Below are 20,929 nucleotides of genomic sequence, written 5' to 3' on the forward strand. Positions count from 1 at the left end.
AGACTTGAACGTGCATAGGTTATAGTTGGGCCTCATATTCGAAGCCCAAGCTTGTTTTTCTAGACAACAAAATTATCAAAAATTATTCACTCAAATAATAAGCTATCAGGTAAAGAAATTTTTCATTCAACTTCATTTTTCAGAAAATCTAGAGTCGAATATTTAACTTTTAATTTTAACAAAGTTAAGTGGTTAATACAAAATTCTTAGATTAGATATTTAGGGATCTAATAATTCAAAAATTTCAAAAATTTTGCTTATAATTTTATTATATTTTTTATACTATTTCCAAAATTAGAGTAAATGTAGACGATATGTTCTCTTTTTTTCTTTTGCTTATCACGATAAAAAAAATAAAAAAAATAGATGATTAGTATTTTTTAATCAGATATTTAGGAATTTAGTTAGTTAAAAAATTTTAGAATTTTTTTATATAGTTCTCTTTTCATTCTTGACACTGTTCCCAAATTATAGGAATTAAAATAAATTTTTTTTATCTCGATATGGACATTGGAGAGCATGAATTGTCACAATTTGTACTGAGAATAAAATATCAGTATCTTTCAATTTATATAGTCGAAGGGCCACCAAATTCGTAGTTAATACTCTGCAGCATAGGAGTGATACCATTCATATAAGCCATAATGTTATTATGTAATAAACCTACCATAGAATCTAATGACTTAAAGTAAAGTCAAAGTGTTAGTTGTTCATTGTTCGTTCTAAAGTACAGATTCGATATACTTGAAGAACAAGATAAATTATTAAAATAGAAATAATTGAAAATTTTCCATTTGGAATCGTATTAAATCTAATTTTGCCTTGACATAATGTTATGCGAAAATATATTTTGATTTAAACTCATCGCAAGTGTACGATTCGTTCACAAGTAATAAAGTGAATTCTGAGTCCGAATATCGTCCAACGAAAAATGATTTATTCAATTTCTATTACTGTGACTTTAACCGAAACAATTAAAATAGGAGTGTTTGTTGTAATGAAAATTACAACTAAACTAACTTACGTAAACATAATGAATCAACTAAACTAAATGTAAATTGTGTTGAATGCAAGTTGAAGTGTTATAATGAATGACGAATATACTAAGATTGCGAATCCCCATGCAATAAGCCCTTTTAAGATTAGTTTTACACTTTAACAACACGGTTAAATTTTGACAAATCAATGTCCCATGTTATTCAACAATTTCTCTCGAGTAATATTGAACATATTCTCATATACGATTCGACTATATTTCTATGACGTATGGGAATACACAAAAATGCATGAATTTTTATAAATACTTAAAGATTCACACAAAGCATAGCGGTATAATTTTATTCCTTATCGGACCCTACGATAAGTTATACCATGTCGATTCTATTCCAATTTCTTTTTTTGGTATGCCGCTCCAATGGCAAGGAGCGAGAAAATAAAATTAAAAATGGCTATGTTTCCGTTCAATGAACTTGCAAAATACATTAAAAAAAGATTTTGCTATATGTACATCAAGATTTACATAACGGATTACATAGTGTCCGCATGATACTTTACCATTTGTCAATTTAAAACATAGTCAAGTTTTTCATTCAATATTTTCCTTTCACATCAATTTGGATAACAGCTTATGTATCATTTTTTATGTACGAGCAGCAAAATAAAAAAAAATAAAATAGAGATCATGTGATACAAGTGCTACAACTGTCTCCAAATATAGAAGAAAGGAAGAAAGTATGCTTCTAAAACTTTTAAACAAAATCTATACAACGGAAGCGAGAAAGGCCACTGAATAGAGAAGGACTTAATGAGCAATTTCTAGCGGTAAAGAAATTCAAATTTCAAATATTCCCTTCAGTCCCAACAAGTAGAGGGTTCAAAGAAGATGAACAAGGATTTTTCTACACACGACCTAGGCATTGTCAAAGGACGCATCGTAGATTGGAAATGGTCTCAGATAGCGAATATCGTTAACACTTTTGACTTACTGCCAAAAGCTCTTCATGCGCCAAAGTTAGAAGGAAGGGCTTTGGGTAGGAGAGAGACCACTAGAAGAACCAGTATCTTATTTAAGGATAAATGCTAACAGGAAAAGAGGAGATATAATCCAGCATGACCTCTACCTTTGTTGTAATTAGTTGGGATGCGTGCATATATCTCTTTCAACATACTCTAATTGACATTGATAGGAACGTGTTGTAGAAGAGAGGGCTCTTCTCTAGAGAAGCCCGAATTGAGTACACATCTTAGAAATGTTTGGTTTGGTGAATAAGGAGGATATTTTTTATCATCACCCCCATGCTATGAGTTGTACTACTCAGTCTTTTCTCCTTGTTAGTAGTTTAAGTGTAGGTTGGGAAACTATACTCACTCAAGAATGAACAAAGGGAAGACGCCTTACAGGGATAGGAAACTCTTTCTTCGGTCCAGTCTCGTTCTTTCCTTTTTTGTAAACCACATAATAATTCAGCTAAAAACTCTATCCCTTGTGGGTGCCATAAATGGATTCCCACTTCATCACAATAGCTAGCACCATTTAATCTACATAAACAACTGCCACATGAAGTTGTCACAACTTCACAAGATAGAAGTAACCAGAATTACAATGATTTGTCACATCTTACATGAACTCGTGCATTATGAAATTGTTGCAATTATATGATATAAAACTAATCAGAATCACAATTATTTTTGTCAAATAATCCATCCAAGATCACTAATGTGACATACGATCACATGGTAGGAGTCACATGACCACAATAAAAGGTTGCATTATAAAGAGCTAATTTTATTATTATTATTATTATTATTTTGTTGGATAAATGGGTTTTAGAATAATAATTTTTTTTTTTTAGAAAATGTGGTTAAAAAATATGAAAACTATTGAGTTTACGAACAAAATGAATAATTGTTATAATGTGTTGTTGAAAATGAATTTGAGAAAAAACAGTTTTATAAAAATTATTGTCAAATAGGGACAGAATTTGCATAGATTTTAATTGCCGAAGTTGTCAACCATTTTTTTTCGAAGAGAAAATATCTAATTTGCTATTTGTAACTATTTTCATATATCCACTGATTAATTCTCGTATAAATTTTCCAATCTAGGGAACCTACAAAATGGGTTTCAATAATTAATATTCTAAAAATATATTTTTTTATTTTGGAGTAACTTGATTTTTGTAATTTGTGAAATGTTTCCCATTTCTTAAAAATAATGTTAATTATAGGAGTTATCATTTTTTTTTCCAAATAAATATGTATCGGTGGTTCGATATCTAATACCCTACACTAATACTATTATAGCGAAATAATTATCTAAAAATATACTTTAATATAAGCCTCGTGAGTAAATATATCATAGTTGTACTAGTCTGCACAAAATATCATTACATCTATTCATTTGCACACAAAAAAAAAAAAAAAATGGTGTGAAAGAAGGAAAAGAAAATGGAGTGACAAAGATAGTTAGAAATGTAATATAAAAGAGATTAGAGGAATGAGTTTTTTACAAGTTGAGATTAGTACAAGGAAATAGTATAAAAAGAAGTGATGGTAACACAACGGTTTCTAGTGCAAGAATGAATTCGTTCTCCACAATAAGGACTAGCGAAAGAAAATGTATCAATGTAAATAACTTAAAATTAGGTGATTCTCAAGTTTTGTATACTAATTTTACCCAAATATTAATTTAAATTTCTTGATTAAAAGATACATATTGAATTCCATTCTTAATTTCTCTTAATATATTTAAGTTTCAATATAAGAGTTATAGATGTTTACAAATATTTAAATTTTCAAAAATGATAGCAGCCGATTGTGATAACACTAAATATATTTAAATGCTGTCAATTCTCGCACTCAATAATGCATTAGGACTACGCGAAGGACCTAGATGTGTAACATGAAAATGGATCAAAGGTTAAAACTAGCTAAAAATCTTGTGTCCAACCTATATATTTGGCAAAAGTTTGAAGAGATTCGTGGAAGACTTTATAAATTTAGAGAGAAATTTATTAGCAAGTACTTTAGAATAAAGAAGAGAGATCAAAGTTATTTTTGTGATTAAATGTCCCATTTAATAAGAAATAAAAATTTATAACAGTTGATAGAGAGTTCGTAGAAACATATCTGCCAAAAAGAATCTAGATATATATATATATATATATATATATATATATATATATATATATATATATATAATAGAAATTGAAGCTATAAAAATTCAAGGAGAACTCATTTGTAATTGACCAAATTAGAATTATACAATATAATATTTTTAGATCTGACCCTGGAAAAACCCAAACTGATTGAAAAACTAAAGGTCCTATTTGAAACCAGCAACATTCAACATATACAAGTAGATAGAGTGATCATAATATGTGTGTGTGTAGTGGTAGAATTGTATGGATTGTATGGATTCTCAACCGCCAAAAGACAAAAACATAGGGCATAGAAAAACTAATGTTATAGTGAACTAGTAAGAAAGCGGTTTTGCGCCGTTCTCATGCCACAATTGACACTAAAAAATTAATTAATTTTAATATAAAATTGCTTTTAAAATTACTTATTTCATGTCATTTGGATAAGATCTTAGAGGCAAATTTCTTGATTTCTGGTTACTTTTCAGCACATTTGAAACCATAATCATCAATCTTTATTGAAATCTACTAAAAATATGATTTCCATGCAATAGGAGCTTATTTTCAAGATATGAAAACGACATTGTGTTGCCAAAATTTCAACCAAACGATGTCACTGCAGTTCTTAACAATTGACAGGCCAAGTATGCTTTACCTTGAAGTATCCTCTGTGTTCATATAATATATGGTGTGGTGAATAGCTAAGCACCAACCACAACGATTACTGTGAAGATAATAAGGAGACTGATGATAGCAATGCACATCCATTTCCTTGAGTTTCTCTGTAAACTTGTTGCTCTCTGAAGCGCAGTGTTATCTGATTGCACATGGTTGATTACCGAAGAAACCTGAGAAAATCGGTTGGTAGAGATCAGTCCGACTATATACAAAAAAGTGCATATTTGTTACGTGGCATCGGGCAGGATTGGAGAGTAACGAAATTAAAATCTTCGTATTGTAGAATTCAATATCAAATATGGTCGAAGATATCATAAATAGCTTTTTTACATGGCTTGCTCATAGTTTTCACATGGTAACCTGAAGACAGAAGGGAGAGTTTGAGTTTTCTTTACCTGTGATTCAATATTATAGATCACATCTCCTTGAGCATCCACCAATGCAGGCATGTCCAAGGATATCTGTGCCAGGTAATACATCAAAGAATTACACAACTTTTTGCAATCATTTTCTATGGATTTCAATTTGTTCTTTCGAAACAAAGTTTCTTCATAACATGGCAAGAAAAAAAGGTGAAAGAACTGAAACAGGTGCAAGGCTAACAGCTAGTTTTAGACTCGGTTAATCACTTAGGTAGTCTAGAATAGTGCAAGTCACGTGCAGAAAGAGTGCATATTTGGTTGGTGATTGTTTTATTATCACTTCTGGTCAAACATACTTTTTATCCACATATTTTTGTAGTATCCATAACTATTACCCACTTTTTTTTGAAGAGCAGCATTACCGGATTGCACATAGTCGACTGCAGATGAAACCTGAGAAAATCGGTTGTGGAGATCAGTCCGACTATATACACAAAGAGCACGTTTGTTACGTAGTATCGGGCAGGATTTGATAGTAATGAAATTAAAATCTTCGTATTGTCGAATTCAGTAATTGATATCAAATATGGTCGAAGAGATCATAAATAGCTTTTTTACATGGCTTTCTCATAGTTTTCACAAGGTAACCCACAGACAGCAGGGCGAGTTTGAGTTTTCTTTACCTGTGATTCAATATTATAGATCACGTCTCCTTGAGCATCCAGCACTGCTCCCAAGTCCGTGACTGTCTGTGCCGGGTAATACATCAAAGAATTACACAATTTTTTGCAATCATTTTCTATGGATTTCAATTTGTTGTTTAGAAATAAAGCTTCTTCATAATGTAGCAGGAAAAAAAAGGAAAGAAAACAGAAACAGATGCAAGGCTAACGGTCACTTTTTAGACTCATTTAATCACTTAAGTGGTCTAGAATTGTGCAAGGCACGGGCAGCAAAAGTGCATATTTAGTTGGTGATTATTTTATTATTACTTCAAGTCAAACATACTTTTTATCAACATATTTTTGTAGTACCCATAACTATACTTTTTATCTACACATTCCGTAGGATCCACGACTTATAATCACTTAAATTATAATTAATCACCAACCAAACATGCAATAAATTTATTCCCACAACTACAAACAATCTTTTGAAGTCCTGAAAGGCAAACACCAACGAAGGACATATGGAGGCGAATTGTAAGGGATCTGATAGTATTTGGTGCATGAAATCTTCCATCCAACTAAGACACTACCTGGGTTTCCACATGTTTGGCATATATATACATGAAATGTGGAAAGATAACAAACTGAGATTCACCAGCTTCTTCATGTCAATTAGGCATGAATTTAAGGGAAATCTATCAAATTCGAGATTTACAGATTTTTAGTTTTACACTCTAATCAAATAATGACCATCAGCTATTATTATATAATTTTATAAAGTTAACTAATTAGCATGTCAATGCTGCTTGGCAGCAAATGCCGGTTCGCTAATGATGGTATTAAGCAAGGGAAAACAAACAGTTTCCTTTGCTCATAGCTAACAGACTCAACGATCAACATTAAACACAACCTAATAGCAATAATATGAATATGCAATACTATAAGCTCGAAAGTGAGGAGGCCAAGAATAGATTAAAATCAAACAAGTATACAAAGAAAACATATTAAGGGCCGGTTTGAGCCCCATTATTCTCCAAAAATGCATTTTAGAAAAGTGGTTTGATGGAGAATACGTGGTTAAAAAATAATGAAAAGTCTTGGGTTTGCATGAATATTATTTTATTAAAAAATGCTTAGTTGAAAATAAGACAGAGAAAAATGTATTTTAAAAATAATGGGAATCAAACAAGTGCTAAATAAATAGATAACGGGATCTAACTAATTTGATCTTAACAAGACTAAGTAGGAGTTCAAGCGAGTTTAATAGCCTGTAGCAATGTAGCTGAGTGGTATTTTATTCTTAGTATCGTCACCAACAAATAAACCATAATACCTTTTGCAAGTATAGAAGCTTCTTCTCTACATCTCTATTGGCATCAGGTCGTTCTGGAATTTCTGCAAGCGTGTCCATCAAATAATAAATAAAGCAATTGCTAAAACGGGATAGAATGACAAAAACCATATTCTGGAGGGCCAGTTTAACTTCAGCGTACTTGCCAATCTTGAGACCATAGCGGAGTTGAACCACAAGATTTTGGGTTCGAGCCCTGCAAGCATCTTGTTAAATCTGTCAGTAAATTCTTCCGTTGATTTTATTCTGGGGGAGCGGATATCGTGAACACCTGGGAAAATTCCAGTACCATACTTCACTCCCTTGCCGAAGACAGATCGGGGCTTCTCGTCAGAACGAGAGATCTCAATGGTGATCACATCAGCGTCCATATCAATAATAGAGTGGCTGATGCCATTGAAGTTAGAGTAGCACATGTGGGTGTGGATCTGTTGGAAACGAAATAAAATAATCTCGTTAACAAACATAAACAATAGCATGTGAGTGTCGAGCACGAGGGAATGCAAGGTCTTCACCTGGGTCGTGTCCTGAACGCCGACATTCGTGATTCTGAACGAGTGGACGGCCCAATCCAAGTAGAAAGCATGCTCGGACTTCCTAAGGGGCAAGCCTTCTCTCAATGCAGCCTCATCAATTTGGATAACGGTGATGCCTGCCTTCTCAAGATCCTCTACTTCATCCTTAATGGCCAGAGCAATCTGATAGCAAGTTTCAAATCTGAGAACAAGTAAAATATATATCAAGTTAATAATGTACTAAATTACGAAAAAAGATAAATTGAAATATTTCTATCCATCTATTCCTCTCTCATCCTAATTAAGAAAGATGACTGAGTTTGTGAGTGGAATACTTTCTCCAATTACCTTGGCTGGTCATTTCGAACAAAAGACGAGTTGAGAATGGTAACAGGGCCAGTGAGCATTCCCTTCATCAGGCGCTTGGTCATGCTCTGGGCAACAGTGGACCAGAAGACAGTTATTGGCTTGGGACGACTCACATCACCATAAATGATTGGCGGCTTCACACAGCGAGATCCGTAAGATTGCACCCACCCATTATCAGTGAAGGCAAAACCAGACAATTGCTCTCCGAAGTACTCAACCATATCGTTCCTCTAAAATATTGATATCCAGAAGGTTAACATTATAGAATCCTTTTACACGTTAAGCATGCACCAAAATGATGTATCGATTTAGTATCAGCAAAAAGTACGACATTCTTGGACAAGTGCAGCATTACCTTGGGTTCTCCATGAACCAGAACATTAATATCAAGCTCTTCCTGGATCTTGATAACTTTGCTGATTTCCTCTTTGATGGCATTAACATATTCCTCCTCCGAGATCCTATGTGGGAATACCATACTTTCAGGAGAATTTTCCAAAGGATTATTTTAAATGCAGAATGAATAATAATCAGGAATCACTCACTTCTCAGCCATGTATTCACTGCAAACTCTTCTGTGTTCAATGGTCTGAGGGAATGAACCAATAGTGGTGCTTAGTTGAATAGGAAGGTTAAGATTCTTTCGTTGGGTGGCTAGCCTAGCACTAACATTTGTAGCACGTCGGTGGACAGAACCCTTCAAAGCAGCAGCCTAAGTGACAAAAAAGCAAGCATAGGCGGGTAAGCATAAGATCTATGTAAAAAAGCAACCAACGCCTAAAAGAAAAAATATGCAAATGAATCACTTACAGCCTTCTGGACAGCTTCATTAGTCACCCTGGGAGAGGATTTCCTAGAAGCCTGAGCTTCAGCATTAGCAGAAAAGAATGCCTGAGAATAAAATGACAGGAGACAGACACAAAGAGTCAATAAAAACAGAGAAAATGTTAAAATAAAACTAGAATCAAGGGGAAAGAAACTTTGAGGCCAAATTTAAAGTCCTATTATGAAACAACTCCCTGTATCAATTTCAAAATTACAGTATAAAGCATACCTCGTCCTTGTGACCAGCCAATGCCTTTGCCAATGCATTTACTTCAACAACCTTTTGGGCAGCAAAAGCAAGCCATGATTTAATTTCTGCGTCCAACTTAGTTTCATTGATGAGATCAACAGCAGTGTGGAGAAGTGAACTAGACGTGGAGACCACAAGCTTGTCTGCATAACAAATCATTGGAAAATGTTAATTTTCGATAGAAATAATGTGTGTAGCTTAAATTGCAACTTCTGCACAACCTACCTTTTCCTACAACGCCTTCCAGAGTTTGCAGGATGCTGAGAGATGAAGCCAGATCATTTGCCCAAATGTTCCTTCCATCAACCAATCCTGCAAATAGGTACTTGCCTGATGGGAATCCACCCTTTATCAGATCTAGAGTCTTAGTTCCACGAACCAAGTCAAAACCAAATGCGCTAACTCCCTTTAGAGCAGTAAGGGTTTTGAATGCTTCTGCAGGGACATCAGCAAAGTAGGTCTCAATAAGAACATTAAGGCCAGATAGGGATGATTCCAGTTCAGTATAGGCCTTTGTGAATGCTTCCAGTTGGTGAGATTCAAGGTCTAACACTAGGGTAGGATCATCAAACTGAATCCATGAAGCACCAGCTGCCTTCAATTCGTCAATTACTTCCCTGCAGGGGTGGTGGTACATTTTAATGCCAATCCTGATAAATAAAATGGTATACTCTGATCAACAATAAAATAGCGGTTCTTACTTGTAGATAGGAAGGATTTTGTCAAGAAGAGAAAGAAGAGGGAAAGTTTTCTCAACACCCTTGGCAGGTTTTGAGAGTAACAAGTATGTGACAGGGCCAATAAGTACTGGAACTGTATCTACACCAAGCTGCATGAAGGAAAATATCACATCAATCAAGTCAAGTAAAAATATTAAACAAATTTTTTAATGAACTGCAACGTGTGCAACATGCAACTTTATGTGAATCTTGAACTATTGAATAACCTATATCACAAATGCAATTTGCCAAAAATATTAGGGCAATAATCACTAGTCACAACTGTGTAAGATGTGAGAAGATTCTAACATATCACATACCAACTTAGCCTCCTTGTATTCATCCACTGCCTTGCGAGAAGCATAGGAGAACTTCACATCGGGTCCCAATTCAGGGACAATGAAGTGGCTGAATCAAGAAAATCAACATTAATCAATATTTGAACATCAGTGGCATAGAAATTAGAAAATTTGCAAGAGATTTCATCTATGACTTACTAGTTGGTGTCAAACCACTTGGTCATTTCCATAGCAGGCACGGAGGCATTTCCTCTGGCCATGGAGAAATAAGTATCGAATCCAATCTCAACACCAGTCCATTTGTACCTTGAGGGGACTGCACCAAGCATTGCAGTTGTGTCAAGAACCTGATCATAGTAAGAGAATGTATTGCTGGGGATGAACTTGATGCCAGCATCAGCCATCTGCTTCCAGATGGAAGTCCTGAGGTCAGCTGCCACCTTCTGCAACTCCTGGTCACTGCTCTTGCCATCCCAAAAGGATTCAAGAGCAAATTTCAACTCTCTCTTGGGACCCATACGGGGGTATCCAACAATGTGAGACGCCATAGTTCTGATCAAATTCAAATTTTAGATCAATCCTTGATCAAACACCAGTCTTTCATTAATCACGGAAGGTTTTTACTTCATAATAACTATCATTTATACATAAGCCCAGATTTCCTAAAGTGACATGTCACCACCTATTATCCACAAGATTGTTTTCAGTGCCCACATATATGCTAATTATAGAAAAGTACGCCCATTCATTAGCACTTTAACATGAAAAGCATTTAAATACTTAGAATTGATTACGGATTCTTACCAGCAAGATAAAATTCACTACTACAAAAAAAATTTTAAGACACAGAAAATGGTAGATAAAAAACCAAAAATCTACAAAAAAAAAAAAAAAAAAAAAAAAAAAAAAAAAACAAAAAAAAAAAAAAAAAAAAAAAAAAAGAAAAACAAAAAGAAAAAAAAATGTTGAAATAAACAGAGACAATAGAGAATTTAGCAGAAACAAGAAAATATAAACGAAATGGGTGGTGCGAGTACCTTCGGAAGAGCGAGAATCGGGGGTACAAAGTGCTGGGAAGGAAGAGGAGCAAGTAGAAGGAAAGGGGTCTTGCTGCTTGCAGAGCGGCTCTATATTTGTGTCATCATTTTTGCTTATTTGGCGAGATGGAAATGGGTGTCACGCCCCTTGTGGAGAGCGTGTGGTCAGGCGCTTGGTCGGTGTACTAAGCATTCGTTTGGTACCCATTTTTTTCTCCTTTCTTTTTAACTATAAATTTTTTATTAAAATAATATTATACGTAAATAAAAAAATTTTCCTTATTTTTCAACCACGCACTTTCCATCAAATTATTATTTTAAAATACATTTTTACGTAAAAATACTTTTCAAACACCCTCTAAATTTTACCAACTCCGAAAATTGAGAGGAAATTTAGCTACGAGAAGAGATTTCTGACTAGTCTGACAAACAAGAATTATTTCCAATAAAAGACAACTTCTGTCGACTTATCAATAAAGAATGTACAACCGCAAAATGGACATAAGCCCAAACTCGTCAAAGGTACGAAAATTTGTTTTTAACCTTTTCAGATGAGTTCCCCACGTCCGTCTCTCTCAGATGACCTAAATTAATTACTACATTCCCCTATTTCAGTTATAAATCTAAAAATTACTCCATGCGGACCCTGCAAGTAATTTTTTTAAGTCAGATAAAGTTGACATAATGTCATCAAAACCAAAATTTACTTCAAAAAAGAAAATATAGATACCCATTTCCTTGACATTCAATCAAAATCCATTTGGTAATATTCAGAAACCTGATTAATTTTGTTAAGGAAAACAGAAAATTTAGACATGAATATGTTATATGTAATAATAGGAATGCAAAAATTTCAAAAATTACCTAGAAACTGAGCTGTAAAACGGTCAGTGTTTGTTTTTTTTTTTTTTTTTTTTTTTTTTTTACACATACTCATTTTCAGCCACATATTCACACAATAAAATATTTAATATGTAAACTCAAAATTTTTCCTAACTTTTTAATCACTCATTCTCCTAAAAATCACTATCCTTTTTCTAACTAATGGTTGTCAAACATGGTCTAATTTTAAAAATAAAAAAAAATAAAAAAAGTAAAATGGTAACTTTGTACTATGTATAAAAAATAATTTTTAAAAAAATAATTTTTTAATTAAAATTTTTTTTAAATAAGTTTTAATTTATTTTTCTAAGTAAAATAAGCTATCACGTAAAGAAATTTTTCATTCAAATTCATTTTTCAAAAAATTTAGAGTCGAATATTTGACTTTTACTTTTAACAAAATTAAGTTATTAATACAAAATTCTTAGATCAGATATTTAGGGATCTAATAATTCAAAAATTTTGCTTATAATTTTATTATATTTTTTATAATGTTTCCAAAATTTTAGATGACATGTTCTCTCTCTCTCTCTCTCTTTTTTTTTAATCACGAAAAAATAGTTTACTAATATTTTTTTAATAAGATATTTAGGAATTTAATTAATTAAAAAAATTTAGATTTTTTTATATAGTTTTCTTTTCATTTTTGACACTGTTCCCAAATTATAGGAATTTAAATAATTTTTTTATCACGATGTGGAGATTGGAGAGAATGAATTGTTCCCAATTTGTACTAAGAAAAAAATAATCATTATATTTCAATTTATATAGTCAAGGAGCCACCAAATTTGTGGTTAATACTTTGCAACATAGAAGTGATACCATTATATGAGCCATAATGTTATTATGTAATAAACCTAACATTGAATCTAATGAGTTAAAGTAAAGTAAAAGTGTGTGTTGGTCATTGTTGGTTCCAAAACATAGATTTGATACAATTGAAGAAGAAAAGAAATGATCAAAATAGAAATGATTGAGATTTTCTATTCGGAATCGTGTTATGTCTAATTTCGTCTTGACTCGACATAACATAGGCAGAAAGCGGATACAGACGCTTTACAAAAGAGAATGAATCAAAATTGTTTATTCCAATTTTCCTTTTTGGTATGTCGCTCCAATAGCAAGGAGCGATAAAATAAATTTAAAAAATGGCTATGTTTCCATTCAATAAACTTGCAAAATACATTAAAAAAATGAATTTGCTACATGTATATCAAGGTTTACGTAAGGGATTACATAATGTCCACACGGCACTCTACAATTTGTCAATTTAAAACATGATCAACTTTTTTCATCCAATTTTTTTCTTCCATATCATTTTACGTAACTACTCATGCACCATTTTTTATGTGCGAGTAGCAAAATTCAAAATAAAAAATAAAAAAATAGAGATCATGTGAAAGATACAAATGCTATGACTGTCCCCAAATATTGAAGAAAAGAAGAAAGTATGCCCCTAAAACTTTTAAATAAAATCTATACAACGGAAGCAGAAAAGGCCATAGAATAGGGAAAGACTTAATGAGCAATTTCTTATATAACAATGAAGAAATTCAAATTTCAAAGATTCTCTTCAATCCCAACGAGTAGAGGGTTCGAAGAAGATGAATAAGGATTTTTCTACGCGCGACCTAAGCACTGTTCAAAGGACTCAGGGAAGATTGGAAATAGTCTTAGATAGGGAATATCATTTACACTTTTGACTTACTGCCAAAAGCTCCGCGAGCACTAAAGTTGGAAGGACGGGCTTTAGGTGGGAGAGAGACCACTGGAAGAATCGATATGTTATTTAAGGATAAATGCTAATAGGGAAAGAGGAGATATAATCTAACATGAACTCCACCTTTGTTGGTATTCGTGGGGGCCTGTGCAAATTTCTCTTTCAACATACTCTAATCGATATTGATAGGAACGTGTGGTAGAAAGAGATGGCTCTTCTTTATAGAAGCACGAACTAAGTACCCCATCTTTGAAATGTTTGGTTTGGTGAATAGGAAGGATATTTGTGACTATCACCCCCATGCTATGAGTTGTACTACTCAGTCTTTTCCCCTTATTAGTAGTTGAAATAGGCCGGGATACTATACTCAACCAAGAATGAACAAGGGAAGACGGCTTTATAGGGATAGGAAGCTCTTTCTCGGGTCCAATCTTGTTCTTTCCCTTTTTGTAAACTGCATAATAAACTAGCTAAAAATTTTGTCCCCTGTGGGTGACACAAATGGATTCCCATTCCATCGCAGCAGCTAGCACTATTTAATCTACACAAACAACCGCCACATGAAGTTGCCACAATTTCACAAGATAGAAGTAATCACAATTTTTTGTCACGTCTTACATGAACTCATGCCATATGTAATTGTCACAATTATATGATATAAAATTAATCAGAATCACAATTTTCTTTTTGGTTAGATAATCCATCCAAAATCACTAATGTGACGTACGATCACATGGTAGAATAAAAAATTTTAGTTTATGTACAAAATATTTTATTGTGAAAATGTGTGGTTGAAAATAAATTTGAGAAAAAAAAGTTTTATAAAAATTATTGTCAAACGGGGACATAGTTTGCATAAATTTTAATTGCTGAAGCAGTCGACCATTTTTTCAGAGAGAAAATATCGAATTTGCTATTTGTAACGATTTTCATATATCTATTGATTAATTCTCGTATAAAATTTCCAATCCAGGGAACCTACAAATGGGTTCCAATAATTAATATTATATAAAAAGAAGTTGAGGTTAGTACAAAGAAATAGTATAAAAAGAAGTGATATTAACACAACTGTCTCTAGTGCAAGTAAGAATTCATTCTTCACAATAAGGACTAGCAAAAGAAAATGTATAAATATAAACAAGTTAAAATTAGGTGATTCTCAAGTTTTATATGCTAATTTTGCCAGAATATTAATTTTCATCATTGATTAAAAAATACATATCATATTCCATTCTTAATCACTCTTAATATATTTAAGTTTCAATATAAGAGTTATAGATGTTTAAAAATATCTACATTTTCAAAAATGATGGCGGCCGATTGTGATAAAACTAAAAATATTTAAATGCAGTCAATGCTTGCACTCAATGATGTACTTGGAGTATGCAATGGACCTAGATGTGTAACATGAAAATAGATCAAAGGTTAAAACTAGCTAAAAATCTTGCATCCAACCTATATATTTGACAAAACTTTGAAGAGATTCGCGGAAGACTTGATAAATTTAGAGAGAAATCTATTAGCAAGTACTTCAGAATATAGAAGAGAGATGTACCACTTAGTAAGAAATAAAAATTTATAATAGTTGAATAAAGAGTTCGTAGAAACATATCTACCAAAAAGAATCTAGTCTAGACAAAAATAAAAAAATGAAATTATGAACTATAAAATATATTTAATCTCAATTGTCCATTTAAGAGAAAGTGAAACTATAAAAATTCAAGGAGAACTCATTTGTAATCAACAAAATTAAAATTATACAATATAATCTTTTTAGATCTGGCCCTATATAAGCCCCAAACTGATTGAAAAACTAAAGGTCCTATTTGAAACCAGCAACATATATAAGTAGATAAAATGATCATATCATAATAGCTCTCTCTCTCTGTCTCTATTGTTGTTTCTTGAGTTTGAAATTACTCCTTCGAAAACAATCCGACAGAATCACCTGAATGTAAGAATTGATCAACAGGATCTAAACAGTAATTCGAGCCCACCGATTTCACGATATTTCCTTAAAACGAATTTGCTGCCTTCAATGGTGCTAAAGGCGTCCAGCAATCGTTTCCCAAGATAGAACGAATTTTCGTCTCCTACGGAAGCAGCACTACAATCTGCAGGAGTTCCAACGAATTAACGAAGTGTGTTTTACTTCGAGACAATATCAAAACGAGAGAGAGGGAAATGAGATTCAAAGCACAGAAAGTTTGCAATGAAAATGGTGTAAATTTTTTGGTAGAGAGGCTGGCTATTTATAGACTTGTTCGTGGCCATTCGAATAGTCATCACCTTTCAGACAAGCCTCAAAATTCCGAACAGACATACTGTTCTTAAAAGTCGTGTCTGTTAAGTCGGCTAACAGTCGACTGTTTGGTCGGTAAACAGTTGACTGTTTGGTCGGTAAACAATCGACTGTTAAAAGAAAATAAAACACCCGGAATAAACCAAAATTTAAATTTCATATTGTACCTAAGAATTTGATTATTTACAATTTGGCCCAAAATTTTAAATAAATTTTGTTCAAAAAGTTAATATAGTGTAAAGGTCCACCCGTACCCGCACCGAACTGAACCGGACCGGACCGGACTTGGGCACGTGCTCGTGCTCGTGCTCGTGCTCGTGCCATGCCGGCAGGTCAGACGGCGGCTGCGGCGGCGCGCGCGTGTGGGTTTATGACCGAATCCAATAGGATATATGTTTTCTCCCTTCCAAAGACTATTGGTACCCCTTAGGGCCCAAACCCAATTCCAAACTTCCACCTTATAAACCATACCAAAGTTTCTTAACTTTCCTATGTGGGATAAGTGTTTGAAAAATCAAATTCTTCCATAATCCTTAGTTTATGTGGGTTACTTTAACACTTAATATTTCATTCAATTTTAAATGGTTTTCGATAAATAAATATATCACGTTAATCATCTCGCGGAGTAGAACGTGAATATGCTAGGTCCCGTATTAATTAAAATGTGGGTCCCACTGAAATTTGAGCTCAAAGTTGACCCATTTCATAACCATTTTTTCCAACAATCCCCCATATGAATGAAATATGTTAGCCTTATTCCAAACGATAATATCTGATATATTTTTCAAAGAAAAATTTGAAGAAGACTGCATCGGGATAAGTAGTCAATGACTTTGAACTTTCCCTAGTAAAATCTATCGGAATTCCTTAGCCAATCAATAGCAAGTTGCTTTGAACAGTCAGCCGTTTATGGAAACCTAGACAATAGAAGTCACACAGTTTTCTTCGAACACAGTTGGTTCTCACGTTTGTGTCCATTTTGGCCTTGGACATCTCCTGGTTCATGAGTGGTTTTTAGAGAATTCATCTTCACCTAATTCTCTTAGAAGCGGCCCCTTCTCACTCACATAGGTGATTTCCATAAAGAGTATTCTGCTATACTTCACTTGAACGAATCAAGATATAGAAATAATTAAAAGTGTATCTTAACCTATTTTGCGGCAGCTAGGCACTAGCTCATCATAGGAATGGGTAGAAGTAAAATATTCCCAATGCATACTAAGTTTTTCACAGTTCGGTTGTCCCATTGAACCTAGATCTTGGGATCTCCAGTCAACTAGGTTGGGTTGCCACCATGGAAACTTTTGATTATTTTATTAGTTTTAATACCATCCCCTTCGATGAACTTTTGACTTGCTCTCTTGTTAAACTTTTAGTTAGCGGATCCGCAATATTCTCTTTTGATTTCACATACTCTATAGAAATAATGCCTGTAGAGAGCAATTGTCTAACAGTATTGTGTCTACGACGTATATGTTGAGATTTACCGTTGTACATTGCATTTTGTGCCCTACCAATTGCTGATTGACTATCGCAATGGATACATATAGCAGGCACAGGTTCTATCCAACATGGGATATCTTCTAGAAAGTTTCGTAGCCATTCAGCTTCTTCTCCGACTTTGTCTAATGCAATGAATTCAAATTCCATTGTTGATCTAACTATAGAGAACAATTGTCTAACAGTATTGTGTCTACGACGTATATGTCGAGATTTACCCTTGTACATTGCATTTTGTGCCCTACCAATTGCTGATTGACTATCGCAATGGATACATATAGCAGGCACATGTTTTATCCAACATGGAATATCTTCTAGAAAGTTTCGTAGCCATTCGGCTTCTTCTCCAGCTTTGTCTAATGCAATGAATTCAGATTCCATTGTTGATCTAACTATACATGTCTGTTTTGAAAATTTCCATGATATTGCAGCACCTCCAAGTGTAAAGACATATCCACTTGTTGATTTGGAGTCTTTAGTATCTGATATCCAATTTGCATCACAGTATCCTTCAAGTACTGCTGGATATCTCGAATAGTGCAATCCAAAATTTTGGGTATGTTTTAAATACCCTAAAACTCTAACAATAGCCTTCCAATGATCAGTGCTTGGATTGCTTATATATCGACTTAGCCTACTAATTGAATAGGCAATATCAGGTCGAGTGCAATTCATGACATACATTAAACTGCTAATGATACGAGAGTATTCCAATTGAGACTTCCTATCACCAGTACTGGAAACAAGATGCATACTAACATCCATAAGTGTTTTCATAGGAATAATATTATATTTCTTGAATTTATCAAGAATCTTCTCAATGTAGTGTGATTGAGACAATATGAGACTATCAGATGTTCTAGAAATTTTAATAATAATATAACATCGGCCACACGTAAATCCTTCATTTCAAATTTACTTGTTAGCATCCTTTTTGTAGCTTGAATTATGGTATCATTGTTACCCATAATCAACATGTCATCTACATATAAACATACCATGACATATCCATTTGGAGTGTTCCTGACATAAACACATTTGTCACACTCGTTAATTTTGAAACCATTTGACATCATAACCATGTCAAATTTTTCATGCCATTTCTTAGGAGCTTGCTTTAATCCATATAATGATTTAACAAGTCGACACACTTTCTTTTCTTGTCCTGAGGCCACAAATCCTTCAAGTTGCTCCATATAAATTTCTTTATCCAATTCCCCATTCAAAAATGTCGTTTTAACATCCATTTGATGTATATCCAAACCATTCAATGCTACTATTGCAATAAGCATACGTATGGATGTGATTCTTGTTACAGGAGAATAGGTATCGAAATAATCAAGACCTTCTTTTTGCTTGTAGCCTTTAGCGACAAGTCTTACTTTATATTTGTCGATTGATCCATCTGCTTTCATTTTCCTTTTGAAAATCCATTTACATCCCAAAGGCTTATTACCGGGAGGGAGGTCTACTAATTCTCAAGTATGATTTTGTAGTATGGATTCAATTTCACTATGAACAGCTTCTTTCCAATATGAAGTTTCGGTTGATGACATAGCCTCCTTAAAATTTTGAGGTTCATTTTCTAACAAATACGTTGGAAAATCAGGCCCAAAGGAGGTTGACGTCCTAGCCCTCTTACTTCGTCTAGGTTGTTCATTTATAGATTCTTGATCTATATTCTCTTCGTTTTCACGAGATCTCTTTTGTGAATTTGATTCACCTTGCATGTTATGAAGAAAAGTATTTTCGAAAAATGTAGCATCCCTTGATTCAATAATTGTATTAACATACATATCAGGTATTTCAGACTTATATACCATAAATCTGTATGCATTACTATGGTAGGCATAACCAATGAATACACAATCAATGGTTTTAGGTCCTATCTTAACCCTTTTAGGTTTAGGAACTACTACCTTAGCCAAACATCCCCGTGCCTTCAAGTATTTATAATTAGGTTTGTGACCTTTCCATACTTCATAAGGTATCTTTTGCGTTTTTCGATGTGGTAGTTTGTTAAGAATATAGTTGGCAAAAAGCAAGGCTTCCCTCCACAAGTTCTGCGGTAATCCAGAACTTATTAACATAGCATTCATCATCTCCTTCAATGTTCGATTCTTGCGTTCAGCAATACCATTAGATTGAGGAGAATAAGGCGCGGTAGTTTGATGAATAATTCCGATTCCGAACAGAATTTCTCAAATGGTGAATCATATTCACCACCTCTATCACTTCTTATGGCCTTAATCTTTTTGCTAAGTTGATTTTCAACTTCTAACTTGTAGTGTTTAAATACTTCAATTGCTTCGTCTTTGCTTTTGAGCAAATACACATAGGAATATCGAGTACAATCATCGATAAAAGTGATAAAGTACTTATTATCTCCTCTAGTTTGAACAAATTTTAAATCACACATGTCGGTGTGAATTAAATCTAGGGGTTCGGTACTTCTTTCAACAGAACAAACGGGTAGACGTGACATTTTGACTTCTACATATATATCGCATTTGTGATTAGGATTTAAATCACACTTTGGTAATAAATCTAATTTAATTAGTCTACACAAAGTGTTATAACTTGTATGTCCTAATCGTCCATGTCAAATGTTAAATGACTCAAGCAAGTAAGAAGAAAATTTATTCTTATTCATAATTGGAGGTACAACAGTCATTACATTCAATTTAAAAAGCCCCTCATTCAGGTAGCATTTTCCTACAAACATTTCATTCTTTGAGAGTACAAATTTGTCCGAGACAAATACTAGCTTAAACCCGTTCTTACTTAGTAGAGAACCAGATATCAAGTTTTTCCTAATATCGGGCACATGAAGAACATCATTCAGAGTGAGCTCTTTTCCACTTGTCATTTTCAGCACTATCTTCCTATGTCCTTCTACCTTGGAAGATGACGAGTTTCCCATGTAGAGATGTTCATCATGATCCATTGCTTTGTAGAGAACATCCCGCGATTCGAGCATATGTGACGAGTAGCTCCAGTATCTACCCACCACTCCTTAGTGTTTCCAATTAAGTTGCATTCAGATACGACCGCAGAAAGATTCATGTCTTGTACCTTATCAGTGAGGTTCTCATGTTCTGTTACATTGGCCTGGTTAGTTTTTCCTTCACATTTTTTGGCTTTCGACAATTCTTGGATCGATGTCCTGCCTTGCCACAATTGTAACGGTTGCCTTTAAACTTTTTAGCAGTTTTTGAAGAACCAATTTGTCCTTCCCCATTGTGCTTCCTCTTTTTGCTTGTCTTGAAGACTCCTTCTACAATGTTGGCTTTTGATTCCATCGAATTAGATG

General features: G+C 33.7%; 1 protein-coding gene across 1 annotated transcript; it reads right to left on the minus strand.

Annotated features, from left to right (window-relative positions):
* Positions 1-4,676: 4,676 nt before the first annotated feature.
* LOC111373510 (5-methyltetrahydropteroyltriglutamate--homocysteine methyltransferase-like) lies at positions 4,677-11,313 on the minus strand. Its single transcript, XM_022996046.1, has 17 exons — positions 11,213-11,313; positions 10,374-10,727; positions 10,197-10,284; positions 9,859-9,986; positions 9,383-9,774; positions 9,137-9,300; positions 8,893-8,973; positions 8,628-8,794; positions 8,438-8,543; positions 8,062-8,312; positions 7,714-7,915; positions 7,341-7,626; positions 7,181-7,242; positions 5,863-5,928; positions 5,579-5,632; positions 5,213-5,278; positions 4,677-4,987 (listed from the first exon to the last, which is right to left on the minus strand). Exons 2-17 carry the CDS (start codon positions 10,721-10,723, stop codon positions 4,841-4,843), a joined length of 2,610 nt encoding a protein of 869 aa, XP_022851814.1. The 5' UTR covers positions 10,724-10,727; positions 11,213-11,313; the 3' UTR covers positions 4,677-4,840.
* Between the last annotated feature and the right edge of the window lie 9,616 nt (positions 11,314-20,929).

This window comes from Olea europaea, unplaced genomic scaffold (genome assembly GCF_002742605.1).
Source record: "Olea europaea var. sylvestris unplaced genomic scaffold, O_europaea_v1 scaffold1137, whole genome shotgun sequence".
Classification (NCBI taxonomy): Eukaryota; Viridiplantae; Streptophyta; class Magnoliopsida; order Lamiales; family Oleaceae; genus Olea; species Olea europaea.

Coding starts and splice junctions, on each gene's coding strand:
- LOC111373510 (XM_022996046.1), bottom strand. CDS start 10,723: ATGGCGTCTCACATTGTTGGATACCCCCGTATGGGTCCCAAGAGAGAG. Junction 8,974..9,136: donor TGGCTGGTCACAAGGACGAG/GTATGCTTTATA, acceptor TTTTATTCTCAG/GCATTCTTTTCTGCTAATGC. Junction 4,988..5,212: donor TCTATAATATTGAATCACAG/GTAAAGAAAACT, acceptor CGATTTTCTCAG/GTTTCTTCGGTAATCAACCA.